Here is a 22,546-nt window from a genome sequence, read left to right on the forward strand (position 1 = left end):
CCGTTTTTAGCGAAGGGGGTTTCTTCCGAAGGGGGTTTATTCCGGTAATCCCTCAGCCTATGTGTAACTCTAAATGATGTGATATGGGGTAGAATTGTTTCATGTTGTATGCATTGCTTTATCTTACAGTTTGTCTGCATGAATTGTAAATGAAAAGATTGCATACAAACAATAATTATATTAAAATAAATACTCTAAATCACCTATTAACAAAGTGTTCATTCATAATCCATACTTAATGCAATTGTTTGTTATGTCCATTTGGCAGCGACAGACATAGAATTCAGGTCTAAAGGATTAAAAATACCAATAATAATATTATTATGAAGAGATTTACTGCTTGAATAAAAAAGGTGCTATAATAGTTATGTTGTAGATTAAAAGGATAAATTTGCTTATATTACAGTGGATTGTTTAAATGTAAGCAGATATTTTAAGAATAGGCATTACAGAAATCTGATTTAATGATGTACTGGACATTTTATTCATAAAAACATGCCCAGTAGGAAAGTTTAAATATGTTTAATAAAGCATGCGTGTATGTTGTGTGACATGCTTTTGATGGTGGACATTATCTCAGATTTTGACATGCAAATATGTATTTGTATGGAAACATAATGTGCATCATTGAACTTGTTTGTTAGTGTTGAACACATTTGGGATTATTTTTATATAAATTGACAATTATAGTGCCCTGTGTTCATGATTTAATTTGGTTATCAATTCAATAGAAAGCAAACAACATAAATGTTTGTGCAGTTCCATTTTAAATTGATTGCATTTACGATGATATCAACATGATAGCAGCTTTAAAGATCTTTATGCTGGCCAGGATCAGATAAGAATTAAGATTGTATCTCAGGAAGGAGGGTTTCAGTTTTATTGCAATTTGGAAATTGATTTTCTGTACACATATATTGGTAAACAATAAATCATCCCATGTGCCATACAGAGAATTTAATGGATAAAATCTGTGATTTATGAATTACATTTTAATGGAAAAATAATTGGGAGATTATATAGCAAATTACCACCACTGAGAACTTTGGGTAATGTTACATGGAATAAGCAGTTGAGCCAGTAGATATTTGACTTATTGAACTCAAAAGCTGTATTTTCAATTTCAGTTTATGTGCTGTGATTTTAGATAAGGTGTAACATTTGTCAGGGACATTTGAATACTTGAAAGTGTTTGAACCAAATGTTTGTCTTCGGTGTGAATTTTATTGAGATTATTGCTGTGAAGGTATTAGTTTTGTAGTGATACATTTATATGATTGTTTTAAAATGTGTTGGTTGATTTTTTTAATTACAACTCAACAGTCATATTTTCAACTTCAATGTGCTGGGATTTAAGATAAGATGTTGATTTATCATGACCCTTGAAAGGGCTTGAAACAAAGTTTGTCTTTGGTGTGAATTGTGAATTTTATTGAGATTAGTGCTGGGCAGCTATTAATTTTGTACTGATACCTATGATATGATTGTTATAAATTGTGTTGGTGGAATCTCTCAGTTACAAACCATATGTTAGTTATCATTACTGACTTATTTGAAAAAATGAAGGCACCTGGATATATAAACTCAAAGGTTTGATCATAAATAGTTTTTAATTATTTACTTATTTATTTGTCCCTGTTAAATAACTTAACATAGACAATTATTTTATCTCAAAATCTTTTAGACAAGGTAGTTTTATAAATTACTGATGGCAAGTATTAGAAATGTAAGCAGTGTTTTTTTTCACCATTTTGAGAATGAGGCTGGGTCCCTTTAGATTGGGAACTATAGCGTCTTTTTGAATAAAATTGGGAAATTAATGATGTTGAGTTTACTGTATGCTTACAAATACTTTAAATAAAAATTATTATAAAAGTGATTTCAATATTATATTTTCTAATTTGAACTTATATAGCTAGATTTGGAGTTGAATTACAATGTTTAGACTTATTAAACCAAAAATTATTTTTTGGAAATCTTTCATTGGGATTTTTTAAGGTCCCATTTGGGAAAAATATATAAATTTTTCAATTGGGAATGGATCCCCCTACCAGACCCAAATTTGAACCAAAAAAATACTTGTAAGACAATTGTAACTTAAATATCCCTAACTCCTGAGTATTGAGGTAGCAATGTCTCTATGGACTTACATTTCTGAATATTTATTACTCTGGCAGATGCAAATCTATATGTACCGCACTTTTTATTTACTAAGTTCTGAAACTTGTGAGGCCGATGGAAGCACATAATTCTAACATGGTACTCACTCACCTTTATAAAGAGGAAGGAAATGTTTGCTGTTGTGAAACTACCCAATAAATGACACATCATAGTTAAACCTTTCCCACTTAGAAGCAAAGTGAAAGTAAACTCGCAGTCTGTTCAGGTTTTATGCTGTTTGCTGCTCTTTGTATCTAAATGTTTTAATTGAAGCCTTAAAAACTTGAATCTAGTAAGAAAGGTCTTAAATTAATTATTACTTTCTAAGGGACTACAAATGCATCAAAATATGTATGAAATGGTAAAAGATTAAATACAGGTCTGATTTTGATTGAGCAATATTTATGAAATCATGTTACTAGCAGAATCAATGTACTTTTCACAAGGAAAATTTCTTTTTATTAAATTCCTACTCATCAGCACTTTAAGTCATCTTAACATTGGCTGATGTACAAACTTATTAAGATTTTTCCTCAGATGTTAAAAATCACTGAAAGTTAATTTGACAAAGCTTGGAGCAACTTTAAAGAGAAGCTTTATTCTTGGTGTTTTATGTACATGTAGATAAGGCAGAATGTTTAAACTTAATGTGTATCTTAAAAGATTAAATTCTTATTGTGGCCATTTGTATTCAGACAAATTAATGCTAATGTTTCCTGTGCTGCGAAGAGAAAACATGAATGTACATCTTAACATGCAGGTATGAACAAGAGCTTACTTTTAGTATGTAAATGTTGACAAGAGCTTTATTATATCATGTGTTTATTGGTTCACCATATATTTCCCTGCAGATATTCAAACATGTTTTGTATACTTCGGAACAGGTGAAATAATAATGACATCGATCCAATTTGCTTTTTGAGTCAATATTAACTCTTATAGAATGGAATTACATGTTTAACCTATTTTATTGATTAACTTCGGGGTGGGGATTTTAAAAGGAACATAAAAGAAATGAATTATCACGGGTTATTTTGATAAGTGGCAAACCTAATTAAATTGATATGATGTATATATTAAGTATTATAATTATATTTTGTAATTGATGCATTTGGAATTTGAGAATGTTGAAATATTAACTGTCTTTATATTCACATTCTTTTTTTAAAAACTAACATGTAACACTATAAAACTAAAGTTTATGGTTCAGTAAAATCACAAACCGATGCATTTCATTTAGCTCTTTTACTTAACAATTAAACATGCCTCCATTTTCCTTAAAAAAGTCCATTGATATGTGCAGTGCGGAGAAGTTCCTAATTTTGGATGATTTGATAATCAATATCTCACAATATCACAATGCAACACAAAGAACAATCTTTCATGTACATGTAAACTGAAACTGTGCATGAACATGTAAATATTTCAATACAAACTATGATTAACTAGTTCTAATTTTCATTTGTATGCACCTTATTGATATTTACTTCAATATACAAACACACAAGAAACATTTGGATACATGATGGGTGCTAAAACAAAATAATACAACTGCATGTATATGTTTTCTAATATGTTTATATAAAGAAGCTTTAATTGAAATAAATATAATATTTATAAAGAAGCATTAATTGAAATAATTATAATAAGAACTATTAATTTCATTGTTTAAAATTTACATAATGTGGAATTATAGCTAAAAAAAATTGTTTTATTTCTGTTTTTGTAAAATATATATATATATATATATACGGTAAAAATTTATTTTCAGATAGAAGTACCATCAAGATTCATGAAGAAAAGTAACCAGTAGTCATTCTTTATAAATACAACTAATGGACACAATTTTATAGAATTGAACCAGTTAAATCTAAGATCATCACAAAAATAAGGCTTCATAGTAATTTACCTGGTGGAAGTGCACTTTCTTACGCAATAAGGGACTATTGGTTGATTTTATGACCATTGAATTTTAGAACTGCGCTCTCATTAGTTGAAAACTTGCGTAATGGACGGTCTTTTGTTGAACTGCATTTCTGTTGTACCTTGTGGAACTTCCTTCACTTTGGGATTGGGATAAAGTGGGCTGAGTATTCAATACTTGAAAAAATAATTAAGTTGCTAATTATCTGTTATCAAGAAATCTTTATTTAAATCAAAATACTTCATGAGTAGTTGAGACACTCATTATTGTATACACCGAGTTGATGTCCCTTTAACCTTGGAAGAGAGTTCTCACGTGTAACCTTGGAAGAGAGTTCTCAAGTGTGACCGTGGAAGAGAGTTCTCACGCAAGTTATGTGACATGGATGAGACTGGGGAGATACTCACCCCAGGTGGAACTGCCAGCAGATATGAGCTTCGACCCAGGGTAAGTACAATTTACAGGGCTTTTTTTCCTTCTGTGAGAATGGCAGTTTTTCAAAATATTTGGGGAATTTGCGACTAAAATTTTCACAATTTCAAGAAGTTTGCGACTAAAATTTTCACAATTTCTAGAAGTTCGCGACTTTAATTTTCACAATTTAAGAAAGTTTGCGACTCATTTTTTTTTCACAATTTTGAACAGTTTGCGACTCATTTTTAGCTAGGCTGTTTTCGGAGAAAACCCAAGGTATTGTCATAGCCAGCTCGTCGTGTCGTGTCGTGTCCGTTGTCGTCCGCTCGTGCTAAAACCTTAACATTTTGTCAAGGTTTTTAACATTGGCTCTAAAATCAAAGTGCTTCAACCTACAACTTTGAAACTTTATATGTAGCTGCACCTTGATGAGTTCCACAACATGCCACACCCATTTTTGCGTCACTAGGTCAAAGGTGCTCTTGTTTCACAAATGGGGGGGGGGGGGGGCAAGGCCGCTTCACAAAAACAGGAAAAAAAGCCTTGATTTAACTTTGAGATATAATCCCTTCAATGCAATTATGTTATATGTTATTGAAAAAGATAGAATCATGCATTTGGCCACAACAAATTGACCAGATATCAGATTTGCCTCACCTTACATATTTGCAAAATGAATCTTTTTTTACCCCTGCTTTGTCAATTAAACCCAGCATACACATTTTTAAAATATAGAGTTTTAATTGCTTTTTATGTCCCCCGCTATAGTAGTGGGGGACATATTGTTTTTGCCCTGTCTGTTGGTCTGTTGGTTGGTTTGCGCCAACTTTAACATTTTGCAATAACTTTTGCTATATTGAAGATAGCAACTTCATATTTGGCATGCATGTGTATCTCATGAAGTTGCACATTTTGAGTGGTAAAAGGTCAAGGTCATCCTTCAAGGTCAAAGGTCAAATATATGTGGCCAAAATCGCTCAATTTATGAATACTTTTGCAATATTGAAGATAGCAACTTGATATTTGGCATGCATGTGTATCTCATGGAGATGCACATTTTGAGTGGTGAAAGGTCAAGGTCAAGGTCATCCTTCAAGGTCAGAGGTCAAATATATGTGGCCCAAATTGCTTATTTTATGAATACTTTTGCAATATCAAAGATAGCAACTTGATATTTGGCATGCATGTGTATCGCATGGAGCTGCACATTTTGAGTGGTGAAAGGTCAAGGTCATCCTTCAAGGTCAGAGGTCAAATATATGTGGCCCAAATCGCTTATTTTATGAATACTTTTGCAATATTGAAGATAGCAACTTGATATTTGGCATGCATGTGTATCTCATGGAGCTGCACATTTTGAGTGGTGAAAGGTCAAGGTCATCCTTCAAGGTCAAATATATGGGTCAAAATTGCTCATGTAATGTCATTTCTGCAATATTGAAGCTAGCAATTTTATATTTGAAATGCATGTGTATCTCATGGAGCTGCACATTTTGAGTGGTGAAGGGTCAAGGTCAAGGTCATCCTTCAAGGTCAAACGTCATATAGGGGGACATTGTGTTTCACAAACACATCTTGTTCTGTTCTTTTTTTTTAATCCTACATCAAAGACTTTGTTCCTATTTTTTTATATATTTTTTTTGTTAGACAGTTAATAGTACAAAATGGCAGCATTTAATAAGCTGAATGCTTTTAATACGCCCGTTTTTAAAAACGGGCGGCGGGCGGCGTCCACAGCAGTGTCCGCTCTCTAATTCAAATAGTTTTCATCCGATCTTCACCAAACTTGGTCAGAAGTTGTGTCTAGACAATATCTAGGTCAAGTTTGAATATGGGTCATGCTGGGTCAAAAACTAGGTCATGGGGTCACTTAGTGCATTTCAAGGATTAAGCATGGTGTCCGCTCTCTAATTGAAGTAGTATTCACCTGATCTTCACCAAATTTGGTCAGAAGTTGTGTCTAGATGATATGTAGGTCAAGTTAAAATATGGGTCATGCCGGGTCAAAAACTAGGTCACGAGGTCACTTAGTGCATTTCAAGCATTTAGCATGGTGTCTGCTCTCTAATTGAAGTAGTTTTCATCCAATCTTCACCTAATTTGGTCAGAAGTTGTGTCTAGATGATATGTAGGTCAAGTTCGAATATGGGTCATGCCGGATCAAAAACGAGGTCACGAGGTTACTTAGTGCATTTCAAGCATTTAGCATGGTGTCTGCTCTCTTATTGAAGTAGTTTTCATCCGATCTTCACCTAATTTGGTCAAATGTTGTGTCTAGACAGATATGTAGGTCAAGTTCGAATATGGGTCATGCCGGGTAAAAAACGAGGTCACGAGATTACTTAGTGCATTTCAAGCATTTAGCATGGTGTACGCTGTCTAATTGAAGTAGTTTTCATACGATCTTCACCTAATTTGCATACCGGTCACAAGTTGTGTCTAGATGATATGTAGGTCAAGTTCAAATATGGGTCATGCAGGGTCAAAAATGAGGTCATGAGGTCACTTAGTGCATTTCAAGCATTTAGCATGGTGTCCCCTCTCTAATTGAAGTAGTTTTCATCCGATCTTCACCTAATTTGGTCAGAAGTTGTGTCTAGATGATATGTAGGTCAAGTGGAAAAGTCTAGATAACCATTATTTCTTTTTATTCTGCCCTTCACCGAATTTAGTCAGATTTAACGTCTAAATGATATCTAGGTCAAGTTCAAATTTGGGTCATGCCGGGTCAATTACTAGGTCTCGAGGTCACTTAGTGCATTTCAAGCATTGAGCATGGTGTCCAAAACCTTCGAACGGGCGTATCTTGTGACAGTTTGGCACTCTTGTTTCAAAAATGGAAAAGTCTAGATAACCAATATTTCTTTTTATTCTGCACTTAAAAGTATTTGGGAGCAAAAAAGCAAATACACCAATTTCCCAATATGAAGACTTCACGCCACGAATTTTCCCAATTTTATTTTTTTTCGTGCATATTTTTCCCGATAGAACTGGTTCGGATACTTATCCCAGTTGGGCAACAAAAAATTGCTGAATGAAATAATTTTTTTAGGTTTAAATGAGTTGCAATCTTCTTTGCATTTAATTAATATATCCACCGTACTTAAACTTTAATATCTTTGTTGACTCATGCTGACAATGTTTTATTTGAAAAGTAACACTTATTTATCCAATCATGTCACTCAGTACACTTATGAAGTTAATGCTTAACCCTTTGCATGCTGGGAAATTTGTCGTCTGCTAAAATGTCGTCTGCAGAATTTCTAAAATTAGTATTTTCTTCGATTTTTTTCAAAGAATACTATCAGAATAGCAAACAGTTTGGATCCTGATGAGACGCCACGTTCTGTGGCGTCTCATCTGGATCCAAACTGTTTGCAAAGGCCTTTAAAATTCAGCTCCAGTGCTTTAAGGGTTAAAGATATTTTCCCATTTCTTGTACATTAACACCTACTGGTTACTCTAGTGTAGTGTATTTCGTTGATCCCCTAGTTGTACAAAAGCACTTTGTTGGCTAAGTAATATGCCTTGTTCTGGAAAAACTGGGCATAATGCATGTGTGTATTGTAAGGTGTGGTCCCAGATGAGCCTGTACAGTCTGCACTGGCAAATCAGGGACGACACTTCATTCTTTTTAGAATTTTTCATTCAAATGAAGTTTCTTCGAAAAGAAAATCAAGTTTAGGCAGAAGGTTTCCTCCCAGATTAGTCTTTGCAAACTGCACAGGCTTATCTGGGACTTCTCTTAACGCACATGCATTCAGCCCATTTCGGAAGAATGAGGCTCTAATATTTCAGACCCCTAGCACCCCTAAACGCTCGGGCACGCCCTCCACACCTACGGCTCGCAAGATCCTCAGGTCTTCCAACACCCCTGACAATGTCCCCAGGGACCTCACCACTCCCCTCAAGTCAGCCCAACACACACCAAGCAACCTGGTTCAGAGAACACCACGAACGCCCAAGACAGAGGAGAAGACGGTGTTTCGTACGCCGATGACCTTCAAGCCGCGGATAGTTGGCAGTCGCGTGGTGCCGTCCCCGTCACGTGCCGAGATATGGAGACAGCAGCTGGGACTTGAGGAGGCTGGTAGGAAGTGGCACTCTGAAAAGATGGGTTTTATGCATGTGCATAAAGTGCAATACCAGATTAATCAAGGAGGAGACTGTCCACTTTTATTGTAATTTTTGTTTAAATGAAGGCTTTTCTTGACGAAAATCCAGTTTAGGAGGAAGAAGTTGTCACTAATTAGCCTGTATGGACTGCTCAATCGAATCTGGGGTGACACTTTATGCACATGCATTAAACCCTGTTTTCTCAGAGGGCATTATATGTTTTGTGGTGCTTGTTGTGTGCTTGTGAATAATCATATAATGCACTAAGGGCAATGGACCATTACAATTGCTTTATTGGGTGGATTACCATGGGAATCGGTTATAAACAATGGTTTAACCCAACAGCATTTGAAATTATATCATATTCAGGAAACAGTATGGTTGTTTTTTTATAACGTTTTATTTACAGTCTACTCTCGTTATCTCGAAGTCGGCGGGAACAAGAAAAAATATCGAGATAACGAGAGTTCGAGATATCCGATTATGCGTTTTCAATGAAAATTGAGATGAAAATTTACCTTGTTTTTAACATCTAAATACCCGCTAAGTGGTCTTACTAAAGCCGTCATTATGTGGCATAATACTCTCTACTACCCTATCTATGACCTGATATTTATATACGCGTTTTTACGAGGCACCATTAAGTTTGCTAGTTTAATGCTTTAAATGACTTTCTAAGTGTTAAAGAATTGCATGAACACATGCGGTTATCATTTTTCTAAACTGTCAGTTAAACATCCGGTAATGTTGCTATTTAAAGTTATGATGCAATTGACGTCCAATCAAGAAGAGGGTTTTTCATCTGAACATGCGTAAATCACGTTCCGGAATACTGAACTGTACATGTACACTTTGAAATTGAAATGCATAGATCAATCGATTATTAGTACAGGATAAAATAAAAATGAAAAGCCATTCTGAGTAAAGTTCAAGGATAGAATAACATTCTGCAAATTGGCGGCAGTTTATATACGCAAAAAATATAACTCAAAGCATTGTGGAATGTTGTTTGTTAAAACAATCAGTCGTTCGACCTTTCGGCAGGCTGTGTATTAATTGCAGTTAATTGCAGTTAAAGTGCCAGGCCTTACTCAAGTGTTAATGGCTAACGACATTACACATGTGTGGTCATTGATGCAATTAACAAATAAATTATCTACCGTACATTATCAGGAGCAGCCACGCGAAGCGGGACGGTGAAGTATCAAAGAAAACATTTCTCACCTTTGCAGACACTGGGACAGTTATTCGCACCTCGAGATAAACTACGGCAAATACATGTAAAATCGGGACTCGGAACAAATTTTTATATCGAGATATCGAATAATTCGACATATTCGATCAGATATCCGATGTCGAGATAACGAGAGTAGACTGTCCCATTTCAGGTTAGAGATCGCAAATAAGTGAAGTTGTATTTTATTTTAAGCAGAGAAAGGAGAGTGCAACACAATAAAATTATTGCACATTTATTAATTGGTTTTATTTCAATATAATAATTAACAAACAGACATAAGATATTATGTCTTTATATTTTCGGACACTTATACTTTTTGAATATTTTTCGTATCTAAATTTTTGGACATGAAAAACAATGATTATTTTTAAGTGTCCAAAAACTTAGAATAATAACGGTAACTCTAATTTTGGATTGATGCAAAATGCACAAACTATTTTCTGAACATCAGTTAAAATGTGAAACATCAATGTGTACTGTTCTGTGCTCAATTTGTTTGATATACAAAATTGGTGTTTTGACAGTTTTTTTAGCCTCAGGTGGTTTAATACACAGAATACTGTGTAATAGTATCTTTGGACTTGATTGGGCCATGAAATACAGAAGACGTTGGCTTTTAATTCACTACGATGCATCTACACATGGATTGAAAGCGATTTGTGACCCCTATCATCAAAGCACCATGGTGTGAATTCCGGATAAAATAAATAATTTGCAGAGAAATTGCTGATAATTTAGGTGTCAAAAACAGCACTGGTGCACTCGAATGGTAGAAATGGTTTGTTAATAGGGGGCAATAAAAGGATTTGCGATGGCAAATTCAAATAAGAGGGAGCTTGAAAAGCGAATTTTATTATGAACTTATAGAACCTACATTGTTTTTTACGAATGTCGGTACAATTGTCTAATATCGGGGCGCCTGGACAAAGGCCCTTAAACAAGACTGTCCCGCCAAGATCGGGACGTCTGGCATGTATGACAAATAACATTAAACATTGAAAATATTTGAATATGTTAAACATATCTCCATTCTAATCTATTGATTTTCTTTAAAATATAGATTTTATTGTTGTTAACATTCAAAACTGCCCTGTTTTGACTATAAGATTGACCCAAATTACTTTTAATGTTTGTAGGTACATGTATGCCTTTTAGCATTAATCCAAAGCTATGCTAATCCTTTGGAATTTTAAGTACTCATATCACTGGCTATTAAATCTTTATACTACATGAATTTAAAAGGAAAATCCAATCACCGGGATTAAACTGCTTTTGTTTTTGTTTCTCTGTCGAAGTCAATAGTTGGAAAGGTTTAGCTACTCAAATGCACGCAAACTATATACCCATATTTTCATGTTTCTTGTTGGATTTAGAGTTTTCTACACACAGTGATGCAAGCCTATGAAGAATCGTGCATGTTGGGTTCATAACTAACAGTATATATTGTGAGACTTCTCGTATATTTGAATCCAGTAACAAAATAATGTATTTGGCAATGGCAATTGGAAGCTGACTGCACTCATAAGACAATGTAAGGACTTATGTTAATACTTAAAGGCTTGTTATTTGTCCTTACACATTTCTGCCGTTTCTTGGAATTTCTTTCTCCATGTAATGTAATTGCACTACCTTAATTATTTATATTTATTACTACCACGTGTTTGCCATTCACTTGGAAACAATTTATGTACTACATCCATGTTGGTTAAAGGGGCCTTTTCACAGATTTTGGCATGTGTTGAAGTTTGTCACTAAATGCTTTATGTTGATAAATGTTAACATTGGATCTAAAAAGCTCCAGTAAAAAAACAAGAATAAAATTAAAGAAAGAAAAAAATGTAACCCTCAATCGGACTCAAACCACTGACCCCTGGAGTAAAAGTCTATCGCTTAGACCTCTCAGCCATATGTGCTCACACAATGAGTAATGTATTTTATACTTTATATAAGCAATCCTCGTAGTATCACAAAATATAACGACAACAACAGAACTCTCCAAATAATTCAATCGTTTCGCGTTGCAATGCTTTATAATTTTCAGGTATTTAAATCGTCAAAAGATGCATATAATGGATATTTTAGAGCATGGTAAATGTACAGTATTACTGTTTCCTCACAAATATCATAACTACAACACAAATTTGCAAATCTGAAACATTTTTTTTTAATTTTGTCAATTTACCAAAATTGTTAATTTACCAAAACGTGAAAAGGCCCTTTAATATCTACTTTCTTCGTTTATTTCAGATGAAAGTGATAAGGAGAATCCAACATCATCAGATGAAGAGGAAAACAAACAGAGTATGTGTATTTAAGTCTAAGATATCTTTTGGATTTGGGTTTATTTCATGTAAGTTCGATTTTTCATCAGAAGATAAATGACTTTTGGTAAAAAAAGCTAATAGAGGTTTGGTAATTGTTTCCCTATTTGTATATAAAAAATGAAACCTTTAAATATCTTATCTGAAACATCAAGGCATGGAGGTAAGTTATTTGGCATTAAACATTGTATGGTGATCCTCTACCAAGTTTGTTCAAATCAAATTTTTGGGGTACAATCGGTCCCGTCCTGAGGGTAGAAACTTGTTACCCTTACATATAGTGTAGTGATTTTTTGTATGATCTAACATGTAGCGGTCCTGTATAAAGTTTTTTTTCAGAATTAGCCCCTAAGTAATCAAAACTGGCCAAGCCCAGGGGATCACATGTTCTATATAGACTTTTATTGAAAAACGACTTCAAAATCTCTGAAATCACAAGGCCCAGAGGTTTGGAATTTGGTTTGTTGCATTATATAGTGGTCTTTTACAGAAAAACTTGGTGGTCAAGATCGGCCCTGCCCTGTTGGTGATTTGATGACTAAATTCTTCTCCCTGCTAAGACCCCTCTAGTTTTACCATTTAAATTCATGTTTGAGACTCAGGGCAAAAATGGCCGTCTTGGTTATTGTCTCCCGCCAAAGGCATAGAGATATAGAAAGTTGTCAGTCAGTCGGTTTGTCTGTCTGCCCATCCATTTGTTACAAACTTTTCAGGACTATATCGTAGAAACTATATAAGATACATGTATCAACATGAAACCTATTGGGTGTATAGATATCAATTAGGAGAAGTGCCATGCACCAGTACCAGTACCGTACACTTTCTGAAATAAGAGTTATTGCCCTTCGTGGTTTTTTTATGATGTTACTTTTCAAGTCTATATCTCAGATTTGATACAAGATTTCAACATGAAACTTCATGGGTGTTAAGATATCAATGAGAAGAATTGCCATGTATAAAAACAACTACACTTAATTATTATTTTTTAAGTATATTACCGTATATTAAGGGATTTGCACCTATCCATGAACAAACTATATTTAGCCTGGGACACCAATTCAATGAATTGGCTTGTAAGACGTGTAACATGGACACCTGGAGGCTAGACTGTCTTCTGTATATGGCTAAAATGCAACCTTGTGAACACTGTTAGTCATATGTTACTGCCCAATCATCATGGAACTTACATAGCAATTTTGCTCTAATGACATCTCGCCCATATTTCAAAAATTGACACAAACACATCACAAAAGCTGATGAAAACTGAATTCCTTCAAGTCTCTGGTAAGAAACCTTGAACCTATGGCCCACTTATTAACCCTTTCCCCCATAAGAAAAAAGTAATAAATGGCTTTTGCAACCACCATAAAACCAGAACAGCCTGCGAGTAGTAACTGGCAGTCTGTTCAGGTTTTATGTTGTTTGCTGCTCATCAGTATCTTAGGTTTGGAAATGAAGCCTTTAAAACGTGAATCTAGTATGAAAGCTCTTAAATTGTATATAACTTTTTAAGGGACTAAAAATGTGTGAAAATACGTTTCTAAGTGGGAAAGCGCTAAAGAACATTTTGTCTTCAAAGCCATGCACGAGCTAATTCATAAGAAAAACTAATGCACAGTATTTTTGTGTGTTGGTCCCACTCCAATAGATTGCTCTATCCAATAACTATTCCTGGGCTATATAGAGTTTCATGATAGTATTGCACAACACTGCACTGGTGCACATGCTGTCTGTATGGCCAGACACCGATGATCTAAGATCAATAGAACTAAGGCAATCTGTATGCCTAAGAGTGTTTTGGTGCTTGTCTCTTATAATTCACGTCCAAGTGAGAAGACACCGATGTTGTGCTTGTGGATATGTATATGAATGCTGTCAGTTTGCCTGGATGTAGAATGTGTGGCTATAGGGAAGTGAAAAAATGTCATGTTGTCATTGGAACTCATAGAGATCTCAACCAAGGTCTGAAATCTTATAAAGCATGCTTAATTAAATATATTTTGAAACAAAATGTATTAAAGTTTTTAAAAATCACTTAAATAAAGTGAATTTCTTCTGAAAATATTATATTTTGTTAATGTTTACTCAAGTTAGAGTGAGGGAAAGAATTGCTCGTTCTGTTACATTAAGTTTGAGATTAAGAAATGATTTTATTTACCCGTATGTACAAATTTATCATGAAGTTGGTTTTATCAGTAATGTTGAGTATTATGAACCATGCCATGTTTTCTAGTCATCGGCGATACTGTATTTATTTTATTTCAGATGTGGCCCCACTGGTGGAGTTTAGAGCCCTTCAAAAGGAGCTTGCAACCAAGGATGCACAAAGGGATGAGTGCTTACTTCTAATAAAGGTATAATAATAATATTATTACTGTGACTTGTAATTGACATTTTTTTGATAACACACCATTTTTTTATACCATTTTGATGTCATTATTAGGTACGAAAGTCGAACAAATAGTCCATAAAATATATGGTTGGCCTCTTGATTTTCTGAGAATACGGTTAAGTGCTCTTTACAAGAAGAATTGACAGAATAAGAGTGCAGACTGCACATGCTTAATTAGGACAACAATTTAGGCACATGCATTTAGCCCAGTGTTTTACAAAACGACGCTTATTTGATCAGTGGCTACTTGGCAATTACTTAAGAGTTTAGCAATGATAGGCTTATAGAACACAGCAAAAATGAAGCTCAAATGTCAATTGATAGATAGAAAATATATATTCCTTCAAATCCTTCCATGTATTGTGTTATGACAGAATTGCAAGGAGAAGAACCGGCTCTACAAAGCGCGGTTGGAGAGGGAGGAGACCACGAAGCGTCAGCAGCTGAGGATACTACGGAAGACCCACGAGTCTCAACTGCAGGAGAAGGAGCAGTTCATAGCCACCCTGCAGGCCATTGTCAATGAACAGGAGGAGAGAATACGTGAGCTTGAAGAGGTCTCAGGTGAGTAGTCAGGGATTCTATCCAATCATCAGTCAGGGATTCAAACAAATCATCAGTCATGGATTCTATCCAATCATCAGTCAGGGATTCTATCCAATCATTAGTCAGGGATTCTTTCAAAGCATCAGTCAATGATTCTATCCAATCATCAGGGATTCTATCCAATCATCAGTTAGTGATTCTATCCAATCATCAGTCAGGGATTCTAATAAATCATCAGTCAGGGATTTTATCAAATCATCAGTCAGGGATTCTAACAAATCACTAGTCAGGGATTCTATCCAATCATCAGGCATGGATTATATCCAATCATCAGTCAGGGATTCTATCAAAGCATCAGTCAATGATTCTATCCAATCATCAGGGATTCTATCCAATCATCAGTTAGGGATTCTATCCAATCATCAGTCAGGAATTCTAACAAATCATCAGTCAGGGATTGTATCCAATCATCAGTCAGGGATGGTACATTGTTAGGGGTTTATGTTCTTGCATCAAAAGTATCTATTCGATGGCTGTTTTCGACCTTTTTATGCAGAGTTTTATGTTAAGCAGTGTGCTCGGGCAATGGTTTATTAACCGAAGTCCCGAGGGTAAACAACCCCATTTGTCTGTCTGTATCTATTCGATTTGCAGATATTAAGTGAAAACTATTTTTCATGTACATTAAGTAACAATGACCTTGAACTTGATCACACTCATCCCAAGTCTAATCCAATATAATATATATTATATTTATTTTAGCTTGATTGCATAGAAAGCCTAAGGCTTATTTGAAACACTCCTGGGACAAGAACCAGTACTAGTTGTCTTATGAGGAGGTCTATAGAATGCTCCCACTGTGGGGATCAAACCTGTGACCTCCCGGTCTCTAGGCCGACCCCATATCCACTATGTCAGGTGACCTTTTTATGCCCTTTGATCAAAAGATCGGGGGTATATTGTTTTTGGCCTGTCTATCCGTCATTCATTCATTCATTGTGTGTATCCCAAAACTTGAACCTTGGTTAAAGTTTTGGGATAACTTTTGCAATATTGAAGATATCAACTTGATATTTGGCATGCATGTGTATCTCATGGAGCTGCACATTTTGAGTGGTGAAAGGTCAAGGTCATCCTTCAAGGTCAACGGTCAAATATATGGCTTCAAAGCGGCACAATAGGGGACATTGTGTTTCTGACAAACATATCTCTTGTTTATAAATGAGCCCACATCCCCTTATCTCATTTTGACCTTGACCTACTTTTGGAATAAGTCAAAACGTTCGTATTCTTGGTTTGTCTTATCCAAAATGACGTATTACATCTAGCATCAATACCTCTAGCTACAAAGCTTTGATGCTAGCATGGATGTTATCTATAAACAGTATTAACACATCCATATCAGCTGACCACATTTTGACCTTGAATTTGACCTAGTTTTGGACTAAGACTTTTTCAGATTTTTCAAAATTCTTGGTTTATCAAAATTGACGCTTAGCTTAACATCAATTCTTCTTCCTAAGAAGCTTTGATACTTTCATTCAAGATTCACATCAGCTGACCATATTTTTACCTTGACATTGACTAACTTATGGACTTAGACTTATTCAAATTGGCCAATGAATCAATACTGATGTGGCTTTCATAGGGGGCATATGCTTTTATTGAACACAGCACCTTGTTCCTTCATTATAATACACATGATATGCATTGTTAATTTGAATATCATTGATTGAATCATCTGTATGTAGCACTAACATTTTGCCATGATCTCGTATATTTGTTGAATATGTACATACCAGAACAAAAGTTATTTTTATGCCCCCGGTAGGGTGGCATAAAGCAGTTGAACTGTCCGTCAGTCTGTGCGTCCGTCCAAAAACTTTAACATTGACCATAACTTTTGCAATATTGAAGATAGCAACTTGATATTTGGTATGCATGTGTATCTCATGGAGCTGCACATTTTGAGTGGTGAAAGGTCAAGGTCATCCTTCGAGGTAAAAGGTAAAAAAAAAACAATCCAAGGGAAGTAACAAGCTTTAAAGGGAGATAATTTCTATTTATCATTTGGCAGGTACAGATCATTTTCACAAGGGAAGTTATATTTTTTAAAGAGATAAAAAAAAAAAAATTAAATCAAAGCGGCGAAGTTTCTGACAAACACATTTCTTGTTTTGAAAATATCTGCACTAGTTTTTATGAATCGCCATATATTTGTTCACATTTTTATCTACTCGGTGTTACAAACAAATATTACACACATATTAGTGCAACATAGAAAATTGCTATTTGGAACTTAACTATTGTGTTTTGTATTTTTGAATTTCTCAAACTGCTTTGAAATATTTGTGTCAATTTTGTCCCTTATATCAACAAGAGTTATTACATACTGTAAATTTTCAGTAAGGTATAAGGTAGCTGTGGCGTAGTTGATATAATACCTGGCAACCAGAAGATTCAATCCCCTCTGTTGGAGCGTTATTTAGGTCTCCCCAAACATTTCAAGTACAGGTTCTACCCAGGAAACTTACTTGAGAGTGTTTCATTAAGCCTTAGGCTTTTGATTGCTAAAATAAAGAGGTTTCAACTAAAAACTAAACTTTCAGTGAGCACACCGCGTAGCAAGCGTGCCACCCGCAGTGCCCGTAATGCAGCCCCAGACCCTGCGCCCACCGCCCAGGCCTCCGAACACCTCTCTAAACTTGTGGACGATGTGAGACGGCTCCAGTCACAGAATGGGTCTCTCATGTCACAACTCAACGACGTTCAAATTGAACTGACAAACGTGCGAGAGGAACACTCAAGAGAGATCGATACCCTTCAAGATTCCGTCGAGAAGACTCGGTCCTTGACCAATGGCAGTGATCTGAAAAAGTCTAGTCAACACATCTGTTGTTCACATAGTAGTCAGGTAAACCATTTTCCTTGTTATTCTCCTTTGAAAATGCAATTACGTTTCTTTATATGTCTAAGGAAAAATAATTTGTATTATATGTTGAAGGTAATTGTTGCACACATTGTATTCCATCTTTAGTGTCTTGGCTAAACTTACAGTCTCATATCTTATGACCATGGGCAAATCTAACAAATTCATACAGGGTTTTAAACCATCAAGATATTCCACATTCAACTCAGCACCTAGCAATTATTACATAGATGGGGGTTGGGCTGTTTAAGGTTTTTCAGGGCGGTGGAAAGCCAGATAACAGCTAATAAACAAATATGAGTCGCACTCTGAGAAAACTGGGCATAATACATGTGCGTAAAGTGTCGTCCCAGATTAGCCTGTGCAGTACGCACAGGCTAATCAGGGACGACACTTTCCGCCTAAATTGGATTTTTGCTATGAAGAGACTTCATCTTAACGAAAAATTTCATAAAAGCGGAAAGTGTCGTCCCTGATTAGCCTGTGCGGATTGCACAGGCTAATCTGGGACAACACTTTACGCACATGCATTATGCCCAGTTTTCTCTTAACACGACTCAATGAAACGTGTCAGTTGTATTTCGTAGGTGTCCGTGTTGGAGAGGCAGTGTACTGACCTGCAGACAGAGCGGCTTCAACTGCTCCAGGACCTCACAGAGGCCCACAACAACAACACCAAGGCTACCACAGTCTCCAAGTTGGCCAATCATAGACAACAGGTACAACTTGGCAACATATATGGCTGTTACTAGGCAATAAGTAGGCTGTTACTAGGTGATGGGTAGGCCTTTTAACTTGGAAACGGGTATAACTGTAACTTGGCTTTAAGTTACACTGCCCCAGTACAAAATAACGTCTTGCTATAATTGCTCAGTTTATTAGTGACTTAAGCATTTTTCATGGCAATAATCATTTGTCACATTGCAGCAACTTGAGGACGAGGTTAAGCGGCTGAAGTCTAGGTGTGCACAGCTGGAAGGGGAGAGCACTGCTAGGAGTAACCGTGGTGATGACCTAACCTCGGTCCGGGAAGAGGTCGCGACCCTGACGCAGGAAAATAATAGGCTGCAGCAGAACAACAGGGAACTGCAGCTGCAAGTCATGACCCTGCAAACTAAATCACCTGAGGTATTTAAGTGCTTTAAATGTTGGTAATGCATGTTATGTTGCAAAAGTTTGTTTTTATGCCCCCGGATCAAAAGATTGGGGGCATATTGTTTTGGCCTGTCTGTCTGTCATTCATTGTGTGTGTCCCAAAACTTTAACCTTGGTTTAAGTTTTGCAATAACTTTTGCATTATTGAAGATAGCAACTTGATATTTGACATGCATATGTATCTCATGGAGCTGCACATTATGAGTGGTGAAAGGTCAAGGTCATCCTTCAAGGTCAAAGGTCAAATATATGGCATCAAAGCGGCGCAATAGGGGGCATTGTGTTTCTGACAAACACTTGTTTATCTGAAGGAATAAATATTTCATTTTGAAGATATTTGTCCTTGAGCCTTCTTTGTTAATTTTCCAATTTTGGCATTGAATTGACAAAATATGAAAATTATTCTTAATCAAATGATTGCTTGTGAAGTTGTTATGGACATGACCATTTTTTTGTCTTGCCTTATGCCAGTCATTGATATTTCAGGTTGTCACGGTTACGAAGAAGGTTGAATCTGAGTCACTACGTCAACGCTTTGAGGCTGTGAAGTCAGAGAACGAACTACTGAAGCACACATGTGACGCACGCAAGCAAGAACTGCACGAGGCCCAGAATCAAGTCAGATACCTCGAGAAAATGGTCAGGGTTTTTTTCTTAACCCTTTGCATGCTGGGAAATTTGTCATCTGCTAAAATGTCGTCTGCTGAATTTCTAAAATTAAAATTAGCATTTTCTTTTTTTTTTTCAAAGAATACTATCAGAATAGCGAACAGTTTGGATCCTGATGAGACGCCAAGTTCTGTGGAGTCTCATCTGGATCCAAACTGTTTGCCAAGGCCTTCAAATTTTGGTTCCAGCTCTGAAAGAGTTAATCTTTTCCTGTTGAATACCTAAAGAGGTTTCCAGTAAATTATTGTAAAATTTGCATGGTTTGGTTAATATTGATGATTAAATTTTCAATTTTTGGAGACATACGATTGTATTTATTTTCTAGCAGGGTGATATTTTAGCAGTGTAAAAAAAAGATAATGGTTCATTTTTAGCTCGACTATTATAAATGAAATATATATAGTGGAGCTATCCTACTCGACCCGGCGTCGGCGTTTCCGTAAGCATGCAAATGTTAAATTTTCGTACTACCCCAATTATTTTCATTGTCCCTTGACATATTGCTTTCATATTTTGCATACTTGTTTATCAACATGACCCCAACTTATAAACAAGAGCAGACAACTCTATCAAGCATTTTGTCATAATTATGGCCCCTTTTCCACTTAGAATATGCAGCAAATGTTAAAGTTTTCGTACTACCCCATTTATTTTCATTGTCCCTTGACATATTGCTTTCATATTTTGCATACTTGTTTACCAACATCACCCCAACCTATAAACAAGAGCAGACAACTCTATCAATCATTTTGTCATAATTATTGCCCCTTTTATACTTAGAATATGCATATTATTGATAAATCTATGTTAAAGTTTGCGTACTACCCTAAATATTTCCTATATCCTTTGACATATTGCTTTTATATGTTGCATACTTGTTAACCATCATGACCCCAACCTATAAACAAGAGCTGACCACTGTATCAAGCATTTTGACATAAATATGGCCCCTTTTACACTTAGATAATTGAACATTTTGCTTAAATTGCCATAACTTCTTTATTTATGATCACATTTTATTATTACTTTCACAAAACAACACTTACCTTAATACCACAATGGATTCCACCCAAACAATACCCCACATCCCTACCCAGAATCCCTTCCCCCCCCCAACCTCCCCCCCCAAAATATTTTTTTTTTTTAACATCATCTAATAAATTACCACACCCCACATTATACCCCCCTACCCCCCCCCTACCCCCCCAATTCCCCAATTCCCAATTTATTTCCTTTTTTTATTTTTTAAAGATCGTCTAATAAATGACCACACCCCACATTATACCTCCTCTCAACCCCCCCCCCCAAAAAAAAAAATATATAAAATTTTTTTCATTTTTTTTATTTTTGAAAGATCGTCTAATAAATTATTGAATATGAACAATTTCCCCATGATGGCTTAGGTTATACTGTCAAGCACTCGCAGGCTTTTTCCGCCCTATGCCACGGGTCCGAAATTCGGCCCCATTCCCAATGCAAATCTGGTTGTTTTTTTCCCAATTGAAAAAAAAAATCCCAATTCCAAAAAAAAAAAAAAAAATTTTTTTTTTTTTTTTTTTTTTTAACTTAAAATATATATAAATAGAAAATAGAAAGTGTTGCATAATTAAATTATCTGTTGCCTTGAATTTGTTTTAAAAACTGTAAAATATGTTAATGAATATTTAAGACTTTTCTTATTTTCCTAAAAATCCGGCCCTTCGCACGATTTTTTTCACCTCAAAAAAGGCCAGGCCTTTTCCCCAAATTCAGATTAAAAAACCTGCACTTATCTCACATGTTCATAATACTTTGTAAAATTTTAATAATAAGTTATCAAAATAGTTGTTATTTACCAGTTAACGGCTTCTTTGAAATATAAGAAACACTATTTACATGCGATAATTTTTCCCAATTGAGCCAATTTTGCGAATAATTTTTTTTCCCCAAAATGGGGGTTTTCACGACGCGAAATTCCCAAAATTCCAGTGTGGCGTATTCCCAAAATGGAGCGGAAAAAGCCTGACTCGAATAGTCGAGCGCGCTATACTCTGACAGCTCTTGTTATTGTCCCCTACCTGTTTCACCGGAGGGGACTTATGGTGTGCGCTTTGTGCGTCTGTCTGTCACACTTTCCTGGATCCTGTGATAACTTTAAAAGTTCTTAATATTTTTTCATGAATCTTGCAACATGGATAGATGGCAATATGGACATTATGCACGTCATATCATTTTGTTCCTACGTCAAAAATTGTGGTTGCTATGGCAACCAAAAAAATAATAATCTGAAAATGGTGGAATTTCTGACAATGGTGGAGCCGGTAGGGGACCATATTGCTTGACAATAGCCTTGTTTGAACTATATTTTTTGTCTGTAAAGTTACCACTTTTGTTATGATTTTTTTACAACTCAATAATGAAGCTGGCCACAACGCTCGAATAGTCGAGCGCGCTATCCTCTGACAGCTCTTGTTATTGTCCCCTACCGGTTTCACCGGAGGGGACTTATTGTGTGCGCTTTGTGCGTCTGTCTGTCACACTTTTCTGGATTCTGCGATAACTTTAAAAGTTCTTAATATTTTTTTCATGAAACTTGCAACATGGATAGATGGCAATATGGACATTATGCACGTCATATCATTTTGTTCCTACGTCAAAAATTGTGGTTGCTATGGCAACCAAAAAAATAATAATCTAAAAATGG

General features: G+C 35.6%; 1 protein-coding gene across 1 annotated transcript in view; it reads left to right on the top strand.

The window, feature by feature from the left end:
- The first annotated feature begins 934 nt into the window (after nt 1-934).
- LOC127845145 (kinesin-like protein KIFC3) overlaps nt 935-22,546 on the top strand; it is a 67,328-nt gene continuing 45,716 nt past the window's right edge. The window contains 10 exon segments of the mRNA XM_052375867.1: nt 935-1,246; nt 3,932-4,531; nt 8,297-8,588; nt 12,099-12,152; nt 14,438-14,526; nt 14,939-15,128; nt 17,720-18,024; nt 18,627-18,758; nt 18,967-19,167; nt 19,681-19,833. Coding sequence (XP_052231827.1) covers nt 4,466-4,531; nt 8,297-8,588; nt 12,099-12,152; nt 14,438-14,526; nt 14,939-15,128; nt 17,720-18,024; nt 18,627-18,758; nt 18,967-19,167; nt 19,681-19,833 — 1,482 coding nt within the window. The 5' untranslated portion in view covers nt 935-1,246; nt 3,932-4,465.

The sequence above is a fragment of the Dreissena polymorpha genome, chromosome 9 (assembly GCF_020536995.1).
Source record: "Dreissena polymorpha isolate Duluth1 chromosome 9, UMN_Dpol_1.0, whole genome shotgun sequence".
Classification (NCBI taxonomy): domain Eukaryota; kingdom Metazoa; phylum Mollusca; class Bivalvia; order Myida; family Dreissenidae; genus Dreissena; species Dreissena polymorpha.